Source organism: Arachis stenosperma, chromosome 1, assembly GCF_014773155.1.
Source record: "Arachis stenosperma cultivar V10309 chromosome 1, arast.V10309.gnm1.PFL2, whole genome shotgun sequence".
Lineage (NCBI taxonomy): Eukaryota > Viridiplantae > Streptophyta > Magnoliopsida > Fabales > Fabaceae > Arachis > Arachis stenosperma.
In genome coordinates, this window is record NC_080377.1 from 4,846,892 (window position 1) to 4,862,386 (window position 15,495).

General features: G+C 31.3%; 1 protein-coding gene and 1 long non-coding RNA gene across 6 annotated transcripts in view; one reads left to right on the plus strand and one right to left on the minus strand.

The window, feature by feature from the left end:
- LOC130957340 (uncharacterized) overlaps positions 1–11,970 on the plus strand; it is a 39,030-nt gene extending 27,060 nt beyond the window's left edge. Inside the window, exons 10-11 of one of the 5 annotated variants that reach the window (XR_009077247.1) lie at positions 9,462–9,568; positions 9,944–10,736. This is a non-coding gene — a long non-coding RNA (uncharacterized LOC130957340). Of the gene's footprint in view, positions 1–9,461; positions 9,569–9,943; positions 10,737–10,764; positions 11,231–11,947 lie in introns of those variants that run through there. The other 4 variants (XR_009077248.1, XR_009077252.1, XR_009077244.1 and 1 more) reach the window with 4 other exon arrangements.
- A 114-nt stretch (positions 11,971–12,084) lies between these two features.
- Positions 12,085–12,896, minus strand: LOC130957184 (chaperone protein dnaJ 8, chloroplastic-like). Its single transcript, XM_057884081.1, has one exon. It carries the CDS (start codon positions 12,784–12,786, stop codon positions 12,487–12,489), a length of 300 nt encoding a protein of 99 aa, XP_057740064.1. The 5' UTR covers positions 12,787–12,896; the 3' UTR covers positions 12,085–12,486.
- Between the last annotated feature and the right edge of the window lie 2,599 nt (positions 12,897–15,495).

Consider the following 15,495-nt stretch of genomic DNA (forward strand, 5'->3'; position numbering starts at 1 on the left):
TTTTTCTTCAAAAATCACGGTATCAAAATTTTCTACTGTCTTGAAATTAAGTAATTTAAATGCGTATTTTATAGTATACTCTATCGGACGTAATCATGGTATATTGTTGGTGTGATTCATAAAATTCATGTTAGTTTGGATTGTTTATTTTCTTGTGTGTGTTGTTGTGACCGATATAGCTGATTGCTAGATTTGATATGTTGTAACGATTTGAACTATGCTGAAAAGAAACTTGATCGAAATAATTATCATATTGAGTTTAATATGCTACTAAGTAGTTTTAGTTAACTATTTGGTTAAGGAATTTGAATGATTAATTCAAGAATCAATATAAACTTCAACCTGCAGTTTTTAATGTATTTTAACTATAATTAAGTATAATTTAATATTTTTATTAAATTATTAAGAACCTCTTGCATTCTTTGTTAATAGTTTAGTTATAGCCATTTATTTTTAATATTGTATTGTACAAATGTTAGGAAATGATCATCCATTAACTCATTCTTGCATTTAGTGCTATTTCTACTTGTCTTTTTGTTCTACTGTTCCAAGGTTGCAATAAAATAGCCTTACTGCGTTGTAAAAATAGTTTCTAATAGCACATTATGTGAATGGAAACTTTTTATTAATAAGGTGTTCTTTTCGTCAAAATATTTACTTGTTGGGCAATTGTTGTTGTAACTTTATAGGTTATATATTTTCTACCTGAACTCATGTAAGCTTCTTAGATCAAAAGATATATTAAAACTTGTGGTTTAATCAAGTAACACAGTCATAAACTCCAAATGTAGACACTTGATTCATAAATTACATGAACATAGGTTAATTCATTCCTCCCCTAAAGCATAATTTGCAAGTAGACCACTTAATTTAGTAAGTATAACAACAAACACGATACTATTATCAATCTAGAAAGATAAAACATCGAGACAATATATCTGGTTCTTCAGATATTCATAAACCGTAAATTACCCACTTCAACTACTCCTAAAAGCAACCGAGACCATAATATAACAACCTATTTGGATGTTTATTTAACATTGACATTAAACCATGTAAAGCCCTTCGGAATACATTGTGATGGTCTTCACATAAACCCTCTCTTGCCAAGTTTGGTGTAATAATATGTCCCTGGTAGAACTCATGAACTTAAGTCTTGTTAGTAGTATATCAGTCCTCTCGGTGTCATTCGAACCACCAGAACCGCACCTCAATTCCATGATTGACAAAATATCTTTTCCAACAAACAATATGGGGTTGTGTGGAATTGCAATTCCTGATACTTTAAGAAATTTATCCCAGACCAGCATGTTGTTATTATCTTCCTTAAGGCCCCAAACTACCATTTGTTTCATGAAACCGATGTTATGGTATGATATGAAACCAACACCTTCTTTAAAGTGCGTTAAAGTGTGGTATGTAGACTTGGCTTCATCTAGAATGTTTCCTTCATAGCACTGCTGTTGTTGCAAATCAAATGTGCAAATTGAAGCTGGATTCAAATAGCCAACTCCATCCCAACCTACCCAGTATGCTTTTCCATCATTAACAACTGACTTAGGCTCGAACTTCTGAACATTACTTTCGAATGTTCCTGAATCAACCCTATCAGCATCAATGAAGTTGTATAGAGCCCAGGACATCCGCCTTTCCTCTATATGCTTCTTGTAAACATGGAGAATGCGATACTCCATTGAATCATGCATGAAGCCAAATGCATAAAGGGACACAACATGACAACAATGTCTTATAGCTTCATCGGTGACAAAGTTAGTCTTTCTAGTGAGAGGATTCCATATAAGGAGCCTAGTGTTAAGACCCCCTGGTGATACCCTTACACACAACACACCATGGTCTGATCCTATGAGTGAGTAGAACCCGAAGCCATTGATGTTAAAGGGAATGCTGAATTGAATTTGTGCTCCAGTGTACGCCATAACGCGAACAAACCTTTGCGAGTTCTTATCGGCTGGAGGATAACCAATGCCGATAATCACACTCTTCTCTCTATGCTTGTTTTCCTCCCAGTTCTGCTTGATTAACAATGGGGTTGAGAGTCTGTATTTCCATGCCTTGTTCACAACTTTGAGTCTACCAACAGTTTTGGGCTCAATTTTGACAAAAATCTTCCATATCAAATCATCATTGATATGTGGAAGCTTTGTCCTGTTGGTGGATATGTCACTCATCTTTGTCTAAAATTGATTTTGTGTTTGAAATACTTTCTATGTAGAAGAGAGAACACTCAGTGTGGCTTATCATTAGAAATGATGTATATATACTATTTTTCACAATAAAAAACCAGGATAGCTTCAAGATATTGATTCAACTATTTGTGTTTTGTGCATTGTGTTAAAGATATATTCATTGTTTCGATATCCTAAATGCTACTTGAGTTTGTTAGATAAACTAATAAATTACTTATTAATTGTTTTGCATAATAAATAAATAAAACTTGAGTAACTTCACGATTACATTGGACATGTTTTATTACGTATAATATAGGATTTTCTATTTATCAATTTCTTAGATTAACAATCTATTATTAAAGATGTATGTAGTTATACTTTATAAATTGGTGACCTTAATGAATTAGAAAATATATAAATTCATTTGTTTCATTAGCTTGAGTGCACCATATGGCATAAAGAGGAGACCAAAAGCAAATTTATATGATATTTGTATTTAATCAAATGCATATTAATCAAGATTGTTGCTCCATCTACAGATCTGTTTATAAGATTTAATTTGATAGAATCCGTGTATAAATATGATTTTTTGGTTTATGAAGTAATAATACTTGTTCCACAACATGTTAAAATATTTTTTAAATTATTTTGTAATTTAATAAATCAAAAGTTTAATACCATTGCTAGGATTTAAAAAATAATGATTTTTAACATATAAGTCTATTTATCTCTCTATATTTAAAGAATTACAATTTTTAGTACATTAAATCCTTACATATTTATTATGTTTGTATAAGTACTAAGGATTGAATCAAAATTTTACTATAAAAATATGTCCAAAATGTATTTTTCAAAGCCTTATTATATTCAAATATTTGTATATTTTATTTCTTTTTGAACTAATAATTCTTTTTAAGAAAGTTGTGAATATATTAAAAAGTTTATTTTATAATTAAAAAAATCAGAATTCTAATGTAATTTTTGCAAATTAAATTATATTGTGTATTAAAATCATTGTGATATATATTTTTTGTAAATAATTTTTCTTATCCAAATATTTAATATATTTAAGAAAAATTTAAATATATTTTTTAAATATTTTTTGTTATTGATATCCATATTTTTGTAATTTTTTTATCTTAATTACACGTTAAACATAATATCATGTGTGTTTATATTTTATTTTTCTATATCTTTTATGTATTTTTAAAATAGATAAATTTAAAAATAATTTTACTACAATTATAATTATCGAGAATGATATTTAGTAAAATTCACAAATTTAATAACTTTTATTAGTCAAAAGTATTATTTTTGAAAAGTTATCTGTTGATAAACTTAGAAAAAAAATTTGAAAAATTCTTATTTTACTAAATAATATCCAACTTTATTGTATTGTGAAAATAAATTTTAATAATAAAATAATATGTCATATCATTCAGATATAAATTTCTGTGTAATAAAATTATGTTACTCAACTTTCTGAAAAATGTAGTTGACCTTATATTTTATTTTTTTTTATATGTTAGAAAAGTAATACAAAAACTCTATAAAACCCTTATAAATCAAGATTGTTTAGAAAAATAATTGTGTGTATCAATCAGTCATACAAAATTTTGTATGTATCAATCAGTCAAACCATTTCACTCAATTTTATACAATCAATTTAATACCACAAAATTTAAACTACACTTTTATATCATAAATAGAAAAGAATCACATTACATAGACTATTATTTGCATATATAACTTTTTTTTTTTGAATTGACCTATTCAGAAACCAATCCTTTAGAAGCTAGGCTAAACAAAGCCATAAATGCTATTTAAAATCTAACTCTTTAGGGAAAAGATCAATTGTGATTTTTTGGAACCACTGTTATAAAGTTTATGCAAAAGCTTGCTACTACATGAGTGTTACATGTTAGAAGTCTTGAGGAGTTAATAGGTATTGCATTTGACGTGTGGTGTTAAGCATACTTTACTAACGTGTAAGTCTTGTATGTATTGGGTCATTGATTTTTTCAATTAGACATATTGTGCTTTCATCAATTATCCTCTTTCTTGACTGCCAAATCTTTCTTCTGTACTTTATTCTTGATTATCCTTGAGACAATAACTGTATAGACCAATGGTTAGTGGTTATATTCGAATGATTAATTCAAGAATCAATATAAACTTCAACCTGCAGTTTTTAATGTATTTTAACTATAATTAAGTATAATTTAATATTTTTGTTAAATTATTAAGAACCTCTTGCATTCTTTGTTAATAGTTTAGTTATAGCCATTTATTTTTAATATTGTATTGTACAAATGTTAGGGAATGATCATCCATTAACTCGTTCTTGCATTTAGTGCTATTTCTACTTGTCTTTTTGTTTTACTGTTCCAAGGTTGCAATAAAATAGCCTTACTGCGTTGTAAAAATAGTTTCTAATAGCACATTATGTGAATGGAAACTTTTTATTAATAAGGTGTTCTTTTCATCAAAATATTTACTTGTTGGGCAATTGTTGTTGTAACCTTATAGGTTATATATTTTCTACCTGAACTCATGTAAGCTTCTTAGATCAAAAGATATATTAAAACTTGTGGTTTAATCAAGTAACACAGTCATAAACTCCAAATGTAGACACTTGATTCATAAATTACATGAACATGGGTTAATTCATTCCTCCCCTAAAACATAATTTGCAAGTAGACCACTTAATTTAGTAAGTATAACAACAAACACGATACTATTATTAACCTAGAAAGAACAAATTTCAACCTGCAGTTTTTAAGTTTTATCTAATTGTATGAATAAAAGTTTTATCTAATTGTATTTTCTTCTAAGTCTATATACTTTATAACAACTACTAAAAGTTTAAAGAAAGTTACCAATTAGAACTTATTACATGCTGGTCAATGACACAATTTTATTTTGTTGTAGCTCTTTACACTCTATGTATTAAGTTGTACTTTCTTTGAGCTGAGCTTCCAATATTTTATGGCACTTTTATGCTTGTCATTGACTATTGAAAATCCTTAAAATTACCCACTCCCCCAGCTGCAACTTCACGTAATATACTATGAACACATACTTTTGCTCTTACTTGTAAGGTTTATATTCTTTTTTGTTTTAGGGTATAATAAATTCTAAGTGACCACTTAATTATAATGTAAGTTAATTAAAATTATTTCAAGAACATACATTGAATTTTGTTATGTTTTTGGCATATGAACTCAACCAATGATATCAAGTCAAGAGCATTATATATATATATATATATATATATATACCTCCCTATAGTGCTCTGCTATTTAAGTCTGTTACCATATGCATGTCACATAAGAATAATTTATAGACATATGACAATACAAACTTTAAAACCATATTAGCATAACATTCATCAAGTTTTTCATTGCCTAAAACATTAGTTAAGGTGATACAATCAAGTAGTTGAATATTGTCTTTAAAACATTACAGGACTAATAACTTAAAGGTCACAAATATTACAGGACTAATAATTTAAAGGTCTAAACACTTAAAAGCATTAAAACAATTTAGGTGATAGTCACTCAAACATGAATTTATGAATACTCAGTTATCCACTTCATTCATTAGTGACTTTTGCTTCTTGAAACCTTTTCTGCTGAACTTATTTGTTGACAATTGTCCTTCTTCCCCAATGTGGTTAAGCCCATTAGAGGCTGGCTTCATTTTGCTGCAAGCTCTCTTAGCTGGAGTTTTGTACTTGAGGTTGGATATACACTCTTCGATACCATCCTACACAGAATTTGACAAAAGACTCAATCCTAGCAATTAACAGGAATTTTAACGAAAATATTTTCTACTATGATGATCATATATGTAAATTAGTCCTATCTAATTTCAAATAAAGTCTGACCATTGTACACTGAGTATCATTATCAGTGTTGAGATTAACAACATTCTCCGAAAAATCCAGCGAGTTGCTGCATCCATTGTCCTACAAATAGGGGAATCGAGGATCTGCTTAAATATGAGCGAAACAATTCATCCCTAACACAAAATAAACATCAGATAGGATACAAAGTTATCTTTAAATACCTCAACATTGTTAGCGGGGTTGGTTGTGTCAATTACTGAGATGTTCTTCTCAATAATTTCATGATCATCACAGATCTTCATAACAGTAAAGACTTGATCATAGTGGTTGATATTTGCAACTTTCACATTAATCTTAAAAAAAAAACCCTCTTATCCATCATATTGTCAAGTGTGGCTGGATATTCATCCCCACTTGTGACCTGAGTTAGACAACAATACAGTGTAAAGCTTTTAAAAATATTCACCATGTAAACTAATTTATTCATAAGTTTGAATAAGCTAATAACCTCTTCCTCCTTAACTTTTTTCGCTTGTTTTCCACATAGTTGAAAGGTTTCTCTGTCCCACAACAGCAAGTTAATACTCCCTGTTCCATCATGAACCATAATCTCCACCTTGTACCTATTAATGGACCAAGATTAACCACTTTGTAAATGTGACAGTCTGACGGATGGTATAAAAAAATTTCAGTTGCTTTTAGCTTTACAACACCGATACTTAATGCAAAATTCTTGTGCTGTATTTGGGGCTTACCAACTCATTATTCAGTTGTTTAAGTTTAGTTGCAACATTTCCTAAAACTGAGTTCAATTATTGATGGTACTTAAAATGCATCATATATATACAGAAGTATTCATGTTGATTGGTTCTAAGAAAAGCAACAAATGAAAAGATCCAAGTCTTAATACTCGTGTATAACCAAAAACAAAATTGGCATGTTGTATTGATTTATAAGAATGTAACTGGTACACCCAAATACTCCATTAGTCTTTAAACTATGATAAGGTTCAAGACTACATAATTACCAACTATTCATTTATTTTAGTTAAGTATGCAAAACAGGAAAAATATATACAACAACAACAACAACAACAACAAAGCCTTGTCCCACTAAGTGGGGTCGGCTACATGAATCAAACGATGCCATTGTGCTCTGTCATGTATCATGTCTACAGAGAGACCGTTTACATGTAGATCTCGTTTGACCACCTCATGGATGGTCTTCTTAGGTCTTCCTCTGCCTTTCGCCCTTTGTCTATCTTCCATCTCATCCACTCTTCTGACTGGATGTTCTATCGGTCTTCTTCTCACATGTCCAAACCACTTGAGACGTGATTCAACTATCTTTTCCACAATGGGTGCTACTCCAACTCTCTCCCTTATATCTTCATTCCTTATTTTATCCAATCGCGTATGACCACTCATCCATCTCAACATCTTCATCTCTGCCACACTCAACTTATGTTCGCGCTCCCCTTTAGCCGCCCAACACTCCGTACCATACAGCATAGCCGATCTTATAGCGGTGCGATAGAATTTACCTTTAAGTTTTAAAGGCACTTTTTTGTCGCATATAAAACCAGATGCACTCCGCCATTTTGACCAACCTGCTTGGATCCTATGATTTACATCATGTTCAATCTCTCCATTATCCTGTATGATGCACCCAAGATACTTAAAACTTTTAACTTTTCGTAGGATGTTTTCTTCAATCTTCACTTCTATATTGGGGTTTTCCCTTCTCAAACTGAACTTACATTCTATATATTCCGTCTTGCTACGGTTTATGTGCAGACCATGCACTTCTAAAGCTTCTTTCCATAACTCCAACTTCTTATTTAGGTCTTCCCTTGACTCTCCATAAGGACGATATCATCGGCAAAAAGCATGCACCATGGCACAGGCTCTTGGATGTGCTCTGTGAGTACTTCCAAGACTAATATGAAAAGGTATGGACTTAAGGATGATCCCTGGTGTAATCCTATACCAATAGGGAATTCCTCTGTCACACCACCTTGAGTCTTCACACTAGTTGTGGCCCCATCATACATGTTTTTAATTGCCCGAATATATGCGATCCTTACTCTCCTCTTTTCTAAAACCTTCCATAAGACCTCCCTTGGTACCCTATCATACGCTTTTTCCAAATCAATAAACACCATATGTAGATCCCTTTTATTACTACGATACCTCTCCATCATCCTTCTTAATAGGTATATCGCTTTAGTGGTAGATCTTCCTAGCATAAATCCAAATTGGTTCTCTGTTACTTGTGTCTCTTTTCTCAACCTCCGTTCTATCACCCTTTCCCATAACTTCATAGTATGACTCATAAGCTTAATCCCTCTATAGTTTTCGCAGCTTTGTATATCCCCCTTATTCTTGTAGATAGGTACCAATGTGCTCTTTCTCCACTCATCAGGCATCTTCTTTGACCTTAAAATCTCATTAAAAAAATTGGTTAACCAGTTGATGCCTTTTTCTCCAAGACCCTTCCAAACCTCAATCGGGATATTATCAGGTCCTACTGCCCTGCCATTTTTCATCTGCTTTAGAGCCTCTTTTAACTCGAAGTCTCGAATTCTTCGAGAGTAGTCAAAGTTTTGATCTTCTTCCCTTGTGCATAATCGACCAAGGCTCGGAAAAATATATAAGAAACAAATTAATGATTTTAGATCTTTAGACTCATATTCCACCAATAAGTATATAAAAGTATGTTTTAACTACAGGGACCAATTTTTTTTGTTTTAATACTTATACCTCAAGGCTGCACACTCATGTGTGTGACCACATTTAGTACATTCATATCTATTACTAATCGGAGTTTCAACCTTCTTTGGACACTTGTGACATGACTTGTAAAACCAATCTTCCTTGCCCGCATTTATTGAAACAATGGTTCCCTCAATCCAAACCGTGCCTTCCTGGAATTCAGCATTTAAACACTAAAGGTTAGCTTTTGATTATCTTAGATAACCCTGTATTACTATTGAAGAAAATCTTTCACTTCACCTCAGTACTTGTTAGCACTTCATCGATTGATTTGACAATAGCAGATCCTACGGTAAGCTCATCAATACCGGAGGAAGCACCTTGTGAAGACATTTGACTAATCCTCATAGAGTTTGATGGTGCACCACTTAGCAACCTAAAAAGATCAATTACACATGGATTATGAAACCCCTAAACCACACTGAATCTTAGTTTCAAATACACATTTGTCAACAAATTTTTTAGAACAAACTTTAAACTGTAATAGTATTTGTAGGAAATATTACACAACATAGTTACCTGTCTCTAAACAAAACCACTTCTTTTAATTCTGGGTTAATGTGCAGCTTTGACATGTTGAAGTTGCTCTGAATAGATGTTTGGCCTACATATAAATGGTATTTCAGTTTCAGTGTGAAATAATTTCAGGTATTGTATGAAGACAGACTTTATTTAAGGCATACCATTCCACCTATGAGCCTTAAATAGCTGAAACACCACAATGAGTGGCTCTACCCTCTCATGTTGAAGATGTGGTAAGATTTGGTCAACCATTTCACCAAACAAAATGCAGTGAATACGGTTGTTCCTGTTATAGGCAAACAACAACAGCATCGGTTAGCCTCTTGAATAAAAAAAATCAAATGTACATGTCAACTTAAACAAATAACAGGGAACGCACTTTAAATCTTCTAGTTCTAGAACCAAACGTTTTGTCTCCATTTCCTTGCTGGTGACTAAGTCCCTAGGATCGGCCTTTCCAACAACCTCGGCAATGAGATCTAATGAAAACATAAAAAAATCAAGTTATTAACCATGTAGCAAGTTAATAGAATGATAGGACATTTATTTAAAAGAAAATGTAGGTAGAATCTAACCAACAATATCGTTCTCATCGATCTTCTGTGCAGTGACCAAGTCAGGAATGGTCTTGAAATGGAAAGCTTCAAGTGGGAAAGAAGGATTTTCCACGTGATTAACACGTGTCCTGTGTGAGAACATGAGTAACCACTGGCTAGGGTATGTCTTGGTCTTAGTAGTGTTTTTCAACACCACAAAATTTGACATAATGTACATCTGAAAAGCCTCAATGACACCCCTCCATTTTCTATTAGCAACTGCCCTTGGAATGGAAGCGTGGATTCTCCCACCCTGCCATGCGAGACTTCACAAAAGGAGAGATACAGAAAGCTGCAATGCGAGACTTCACAAAAGGAAGAAGAGACAGGATATTCAGTGTTTAAAAAAGTGAAATGGAAATTATAACTTGAATTTCAGTTGCATTATATATACTTTTAATATATTATATTTGTCCTTATCTTTTCATTATAATCTTGTATTGAGACTGATTTTAGTGGACAGGTGTCGAATAAATAGCCATTCCACTTGTCGAGTACTTAGGCATAGTGTCTCCATCAAGTTGCCTATTTAGATATAGATATATATTTTATGATACAAAAATTAAAAAAATTAACTATAATCTAATGGTTAACGCCTTAAGAGTTGTGTTAAGTTTTACAGTTCGAAAGCACCAAGTTTATTATCCATAATAGCCATTTCGAAATTATTAGTATAGTAGATATATGTATAAATGATAAATCTATAAAATAGTCATAGTTATATAAAAATAAACTAAGAAAACAAAAGCAAAATGATGGTTATAAAATTCAATCTTTATTATGCATACAGCTAAAAAAATGGCAATACACTAAAGATTTACTCCTTTTATCAGGCCAAAATCGGGTATGAACCAGCACCTGTGATGTTGTGTATTCGTCATCATTAAAAGGTTAACCCTCCATGTAGAAAGTAGTGAGATTTCCCAATTAGGGGGTTCATTAGTCACATTGTAAGTGCCTTTTCCAATGTAAAAATGTTCGGAACATGATCGTGTCACGAATTTTACATGAAGAGTAATTTATGTATCCTTTAGATTTTAGAGAGCCCACGGAGATATAGGATTCTAAACAGTAGATTAAAATGTTATTTTTTACAATTGTACGTTTTACCTTGTAGTTCACGCAAAGACTGAAATGTTCTATCAAGGTCTAGGGACATGTCCTAAGCTTCTAACAGCTCTTATTTGTAACGGAAAAAAAAGAGGCCATATTTGGTTTGAATTTTTATCTAAACATAAAAACATACACCATCATTCAAGCCCTAAATTTATTTAGGAAAGCAATCAAGGTATATTCTTTATATTAACTGTAATTATACCGTCACCAATTTTTGTCAATATAAGTGTTAAAAGTTCAAATATAAGTCTTAAAATCTTGCATCTATTAAGAATAATTAAATGAGAATCATCGTATGTACTTTAGAGAGACCTATTAAAATCAAGTCAAAGATAAAAAAAAATTTGGAAGATCAACTCTATATTTAACTAAGCAGTAAACTTTTTAAAAATCATGATTTTAAAATTTTAAAAACTAGTTTTATATTCAAAAAATATGAAAATTTAAAAAATTAGCTTTATGCTAAAAAAACACGCATATTAAAATTGAGCATCCTCTCATATTTTTTAACATAAAATTAGCTTTTAAAATTTTAAAATAAGATCATTTAAAAAATTGGCTGGTTGATTGCATAAAGAATTAGTTCCTAGATTTTCTATCAACTTATTATTATGATTTATCTCTGGTTTCATTGGGTATAGTTTTTATCTCATGTTTCTGGAGAAGTTTTCAGCAGCTGATTAAATTAAACAAACATAAAATCCGTCAACAAAGGTATCAATGGAGTAGCGGGAGGAGTGGAGGCTCACTCAACTCCATCCAAAAAATATTATGAATTAGAATCATATAGTGGGGAGTGAAAAAAGCCCAATAAATAATTCATTATTTTAATTTTTTAATCTGGTGTAAAATTTCCATTACTTTTTTTGGGTGACTGTAAAATTTCTTTTTGTGCTTCAGATTCGTTGTACCATTTTATTGGTTTATGCAAAACAGCAGCAGATATCACGCACAGAGGAAGAAAAAAGAAGCAAGCCAAAATTGGCAAAACAATATTTATATTCCATTTTTTCTTTTTAACTTTTTACAACGTTAGTTACATTTATTACCACCACCATCACTCTCTCAAAGACTCAAAGCAACGAACACCTTCTCTTTGTCCTTAAGAAATCCACTACTTCTCTTTCGTTCATAGCAGAAGTAAAGCCAAGTTTTTCCCTCCAAAAGAAAAACAAAAAAAAAGACAAGTTTGGATTCCATAACAAGACAATTCCCCCCCTTCCCCTGAACGGCTGAACTGTGACCTAATATCTTTTTTTCCTTCTTTTTTTTCAACTCTATCTACCAGCATTGGTCCGTTTCAAATCTTCGGGTCGAGTAATGATCGGAATTCCGTTTCACGCTCAATGGCTCCGGAAACCTCCACCGCCGGGAGGCCAGAGACAGATCGTACATAGCTCTCGCTGAAGAATCTGATAGCGTCTAGTATGCGTTCCGTATCACGATGAAGTCGCGTCGTCCGTGCCGGAACCGCCGTCAGAATCCGGCAACCGCCTCACGGCCGCAACGTCGGGGTGGTAGAGCTTCGCCAGGCTCCGGAAGGCAGACTTGATCTCCATCAGCGACGCATCCTGCTCGACTCGCAAAACCTCGTAGAGGCTAGCCGATGTGGCCGGCACCGGAGAAGCGACGGCGCGGATCGGACTACGGCGGCGGAATCTTTCGTTAGAAGCTCGGTTGTTGCTAGAGAAGGAGAAGTTGACAGCGGGAACGGTGGATAGGCTGAGTATTCCCGGCATCGGAGGGTTAGATCGGAGAAATGTTGAGGTTTGTGATTTTCCGGCGAGGGGTAAAATGGGAAAAATGAATATATTGGGAGTTGGGACTGTATGAGAGTGTGCTGGCTATTTGGAAATGTAGGATGAGCGAAGAAAAAGTATAGGGGTTTATGTTTATATAGTAGTCAAAGGAGTAGGGGTAAAAGTGTCATTTTGTATGCCACGGAGGATGACATAGGTAGCTGCGTGCGTGGCGTGAAAAAGAGAGTGACAATAAACTGACCAGGGTGACGTGGCGCTATGCAAGCGCGATTGTAGAGAAGGCTTCTAGAAGGGATTTGGAGACCTTCCCTACCTGTAGGGGGTGTGCCCAGACCGGTCCGAACATCTGATTCGGTCTCGAATACTTTAAAAACTAATTTAGTGTGATTTTATTGGGTTTAAAATCGGATAAGAGTCTCAAAAATAGATTCGATCATTATTTCGGGTCGAGTCTGGACTATAGTTCGGATCATCCGAATTTGGCCCGATGACCCGATCATCATACACAATTAGTATTTTGTGTTATTAGTGATGGATGATGGTTATTATTATGTGGAATTTAAGTATCGTAAATCTTAATATTTTGTGTTATTAGTTATTATAAGACTATAAGTTAATCAGTTAATGTTTTATGTTTAAAATGCATAAAATTTTAGACTAATACATAATATTATGTTATTTGTATTGATTTAAATATTTGGTGTTATTAGACAATATTAGTATTGATTATGGTTATGCTTTAATTTTAGAGAAGAGTTGGTTTTTGTTATATTTTTCTAAGTGAATTTTACCATGTTAAATAATAGTTGGAGTTTTAAAAATTTAGATATTTTCACATACTAGCTTATAAGAAGGTATTAAGATAATATAATGTTAATGGCCCAATTTTTACCTGATTTTTATCCGGTATAATTGTGGTTTGAAAGTGTATAGATTTCATCGAATCTAACACCAAATTCGGATCTAATAAATAGATCCGATATATATTTCAAATCGTATCTAAATCATATCAAATTCGATTTCATCCGACCCATACATACCCCTGCTTTCCTGTATCACTTAATGTAATAAAGTGGCTTGCGGCCCATATTAGTTCTTGGTTGTTGCGAAGATTTTTTTTATATATTTAGAAAATTATTATTTTTCTCATTATTAAATGTTAAATAAAAATGTTTTATAAATAGAAGAAAAATTTATCTATTTTGTACCTTAAACACATATACTATATGTTAATACTACAAATTGAAAATTTTTTATTAAAAATACAAAAAATTTAAATTTCAAATGCATTTATTTTAGAGAAAAAATTTTAAATAGTCCATAATAATTATCTCAAAAGACAATAAGATCTTAAACATTTTGGCCCTTAAATTTTATTTGTGTAAAACTTATTAGTCCTTCTATCAATATTTTCTCTATGTATTAATAGAATAAATCTATATATAACATGTTAAAACGTTGATTTATTCATTAAGAGTTAACTAGGATTGATATTTTTTTTGTTAAAAATCTCGTTATCTTTTAGAGATAATTATTAGTTTTTTGTTATCTTTTTTAAATACATAGATTAAATTTACTGTTGTAAAACTAAGAAATATTTGTAATTTTAAATTATTTTACTTATAAAATTTAAATGGAAGATATATTAATGATTAATGAGTCACATAAGCATGTTCTAAAAAGAGACCATTGACAGAAGAATTCATCAATCTCGCAAAATTAATTATCAGGGATCGAAATGGATATTTTTTTCTTGAAAACTTCATAATCCTTCAAAAAAAAATTATCAGGGATCAAAATGGTTATTTTCCCTTTATTTTATATATATTAAATAAAAAATTTTAAAATTCTCTATTAATAATAAATTTATAATGACCCATAAAAAAAACTAGTCATCATCATATATCTACCTATATTTACATATGTTTTAAATAAATTTTTCATAATAAAATTAGTGTTAACTTTTTGTTATAGAATAATCAAAATGTTCAAAACTATATTAAAAATTAACCAGTACTATAATTTTTTTAAATTCTATTCTATTTTAATAATGAATGTGAATTTAATTTGAAAATATTATTACCATTGCATCCATTTGCTATCTTTGTTTGTTGACATCTCTTTTCACTGTCAAATTTAATATTTTAATTTAAGATTATTTGATTTTTATTTTTATTAAAGCTAAAAAAACCACTATAATTAGTCTATAAAGTTCAACAGTAAAAAGTTTGAGCAGTATGTAAATATACCATTCTAAATCTAAATTTCAGTATTATTTATTGATATTCGTAAAAAGATTATGTAAAATTATTATAACAAGTATAATATAATTAATATATTAAAATAATTTCATCCTTATTATTCCATTTCACAATAATTGTATATTTTTTAATCTAGTATTTACTTATTATTTTAAAATATATCTATACACACCATTAGTATCTAAGATGGCATTCTTAGTTATTGGTAAAACATGTTATGACGAGGATGGATAAGGGTGATGGATGCCCATTTATGAGGGCACATTTTCCCTATGTTGAAAGAAATAAATGAAGTTTGAAATATAAACTTTGTATGCCTATAAATACATGTGCTGGGGCAAAGAGGAGAACAAAAGAGCAATAAAAATCTTCTCTCTCTTATATTACTAATAACAATTCTCTCTCTCTATTTATATTGCCTACATAT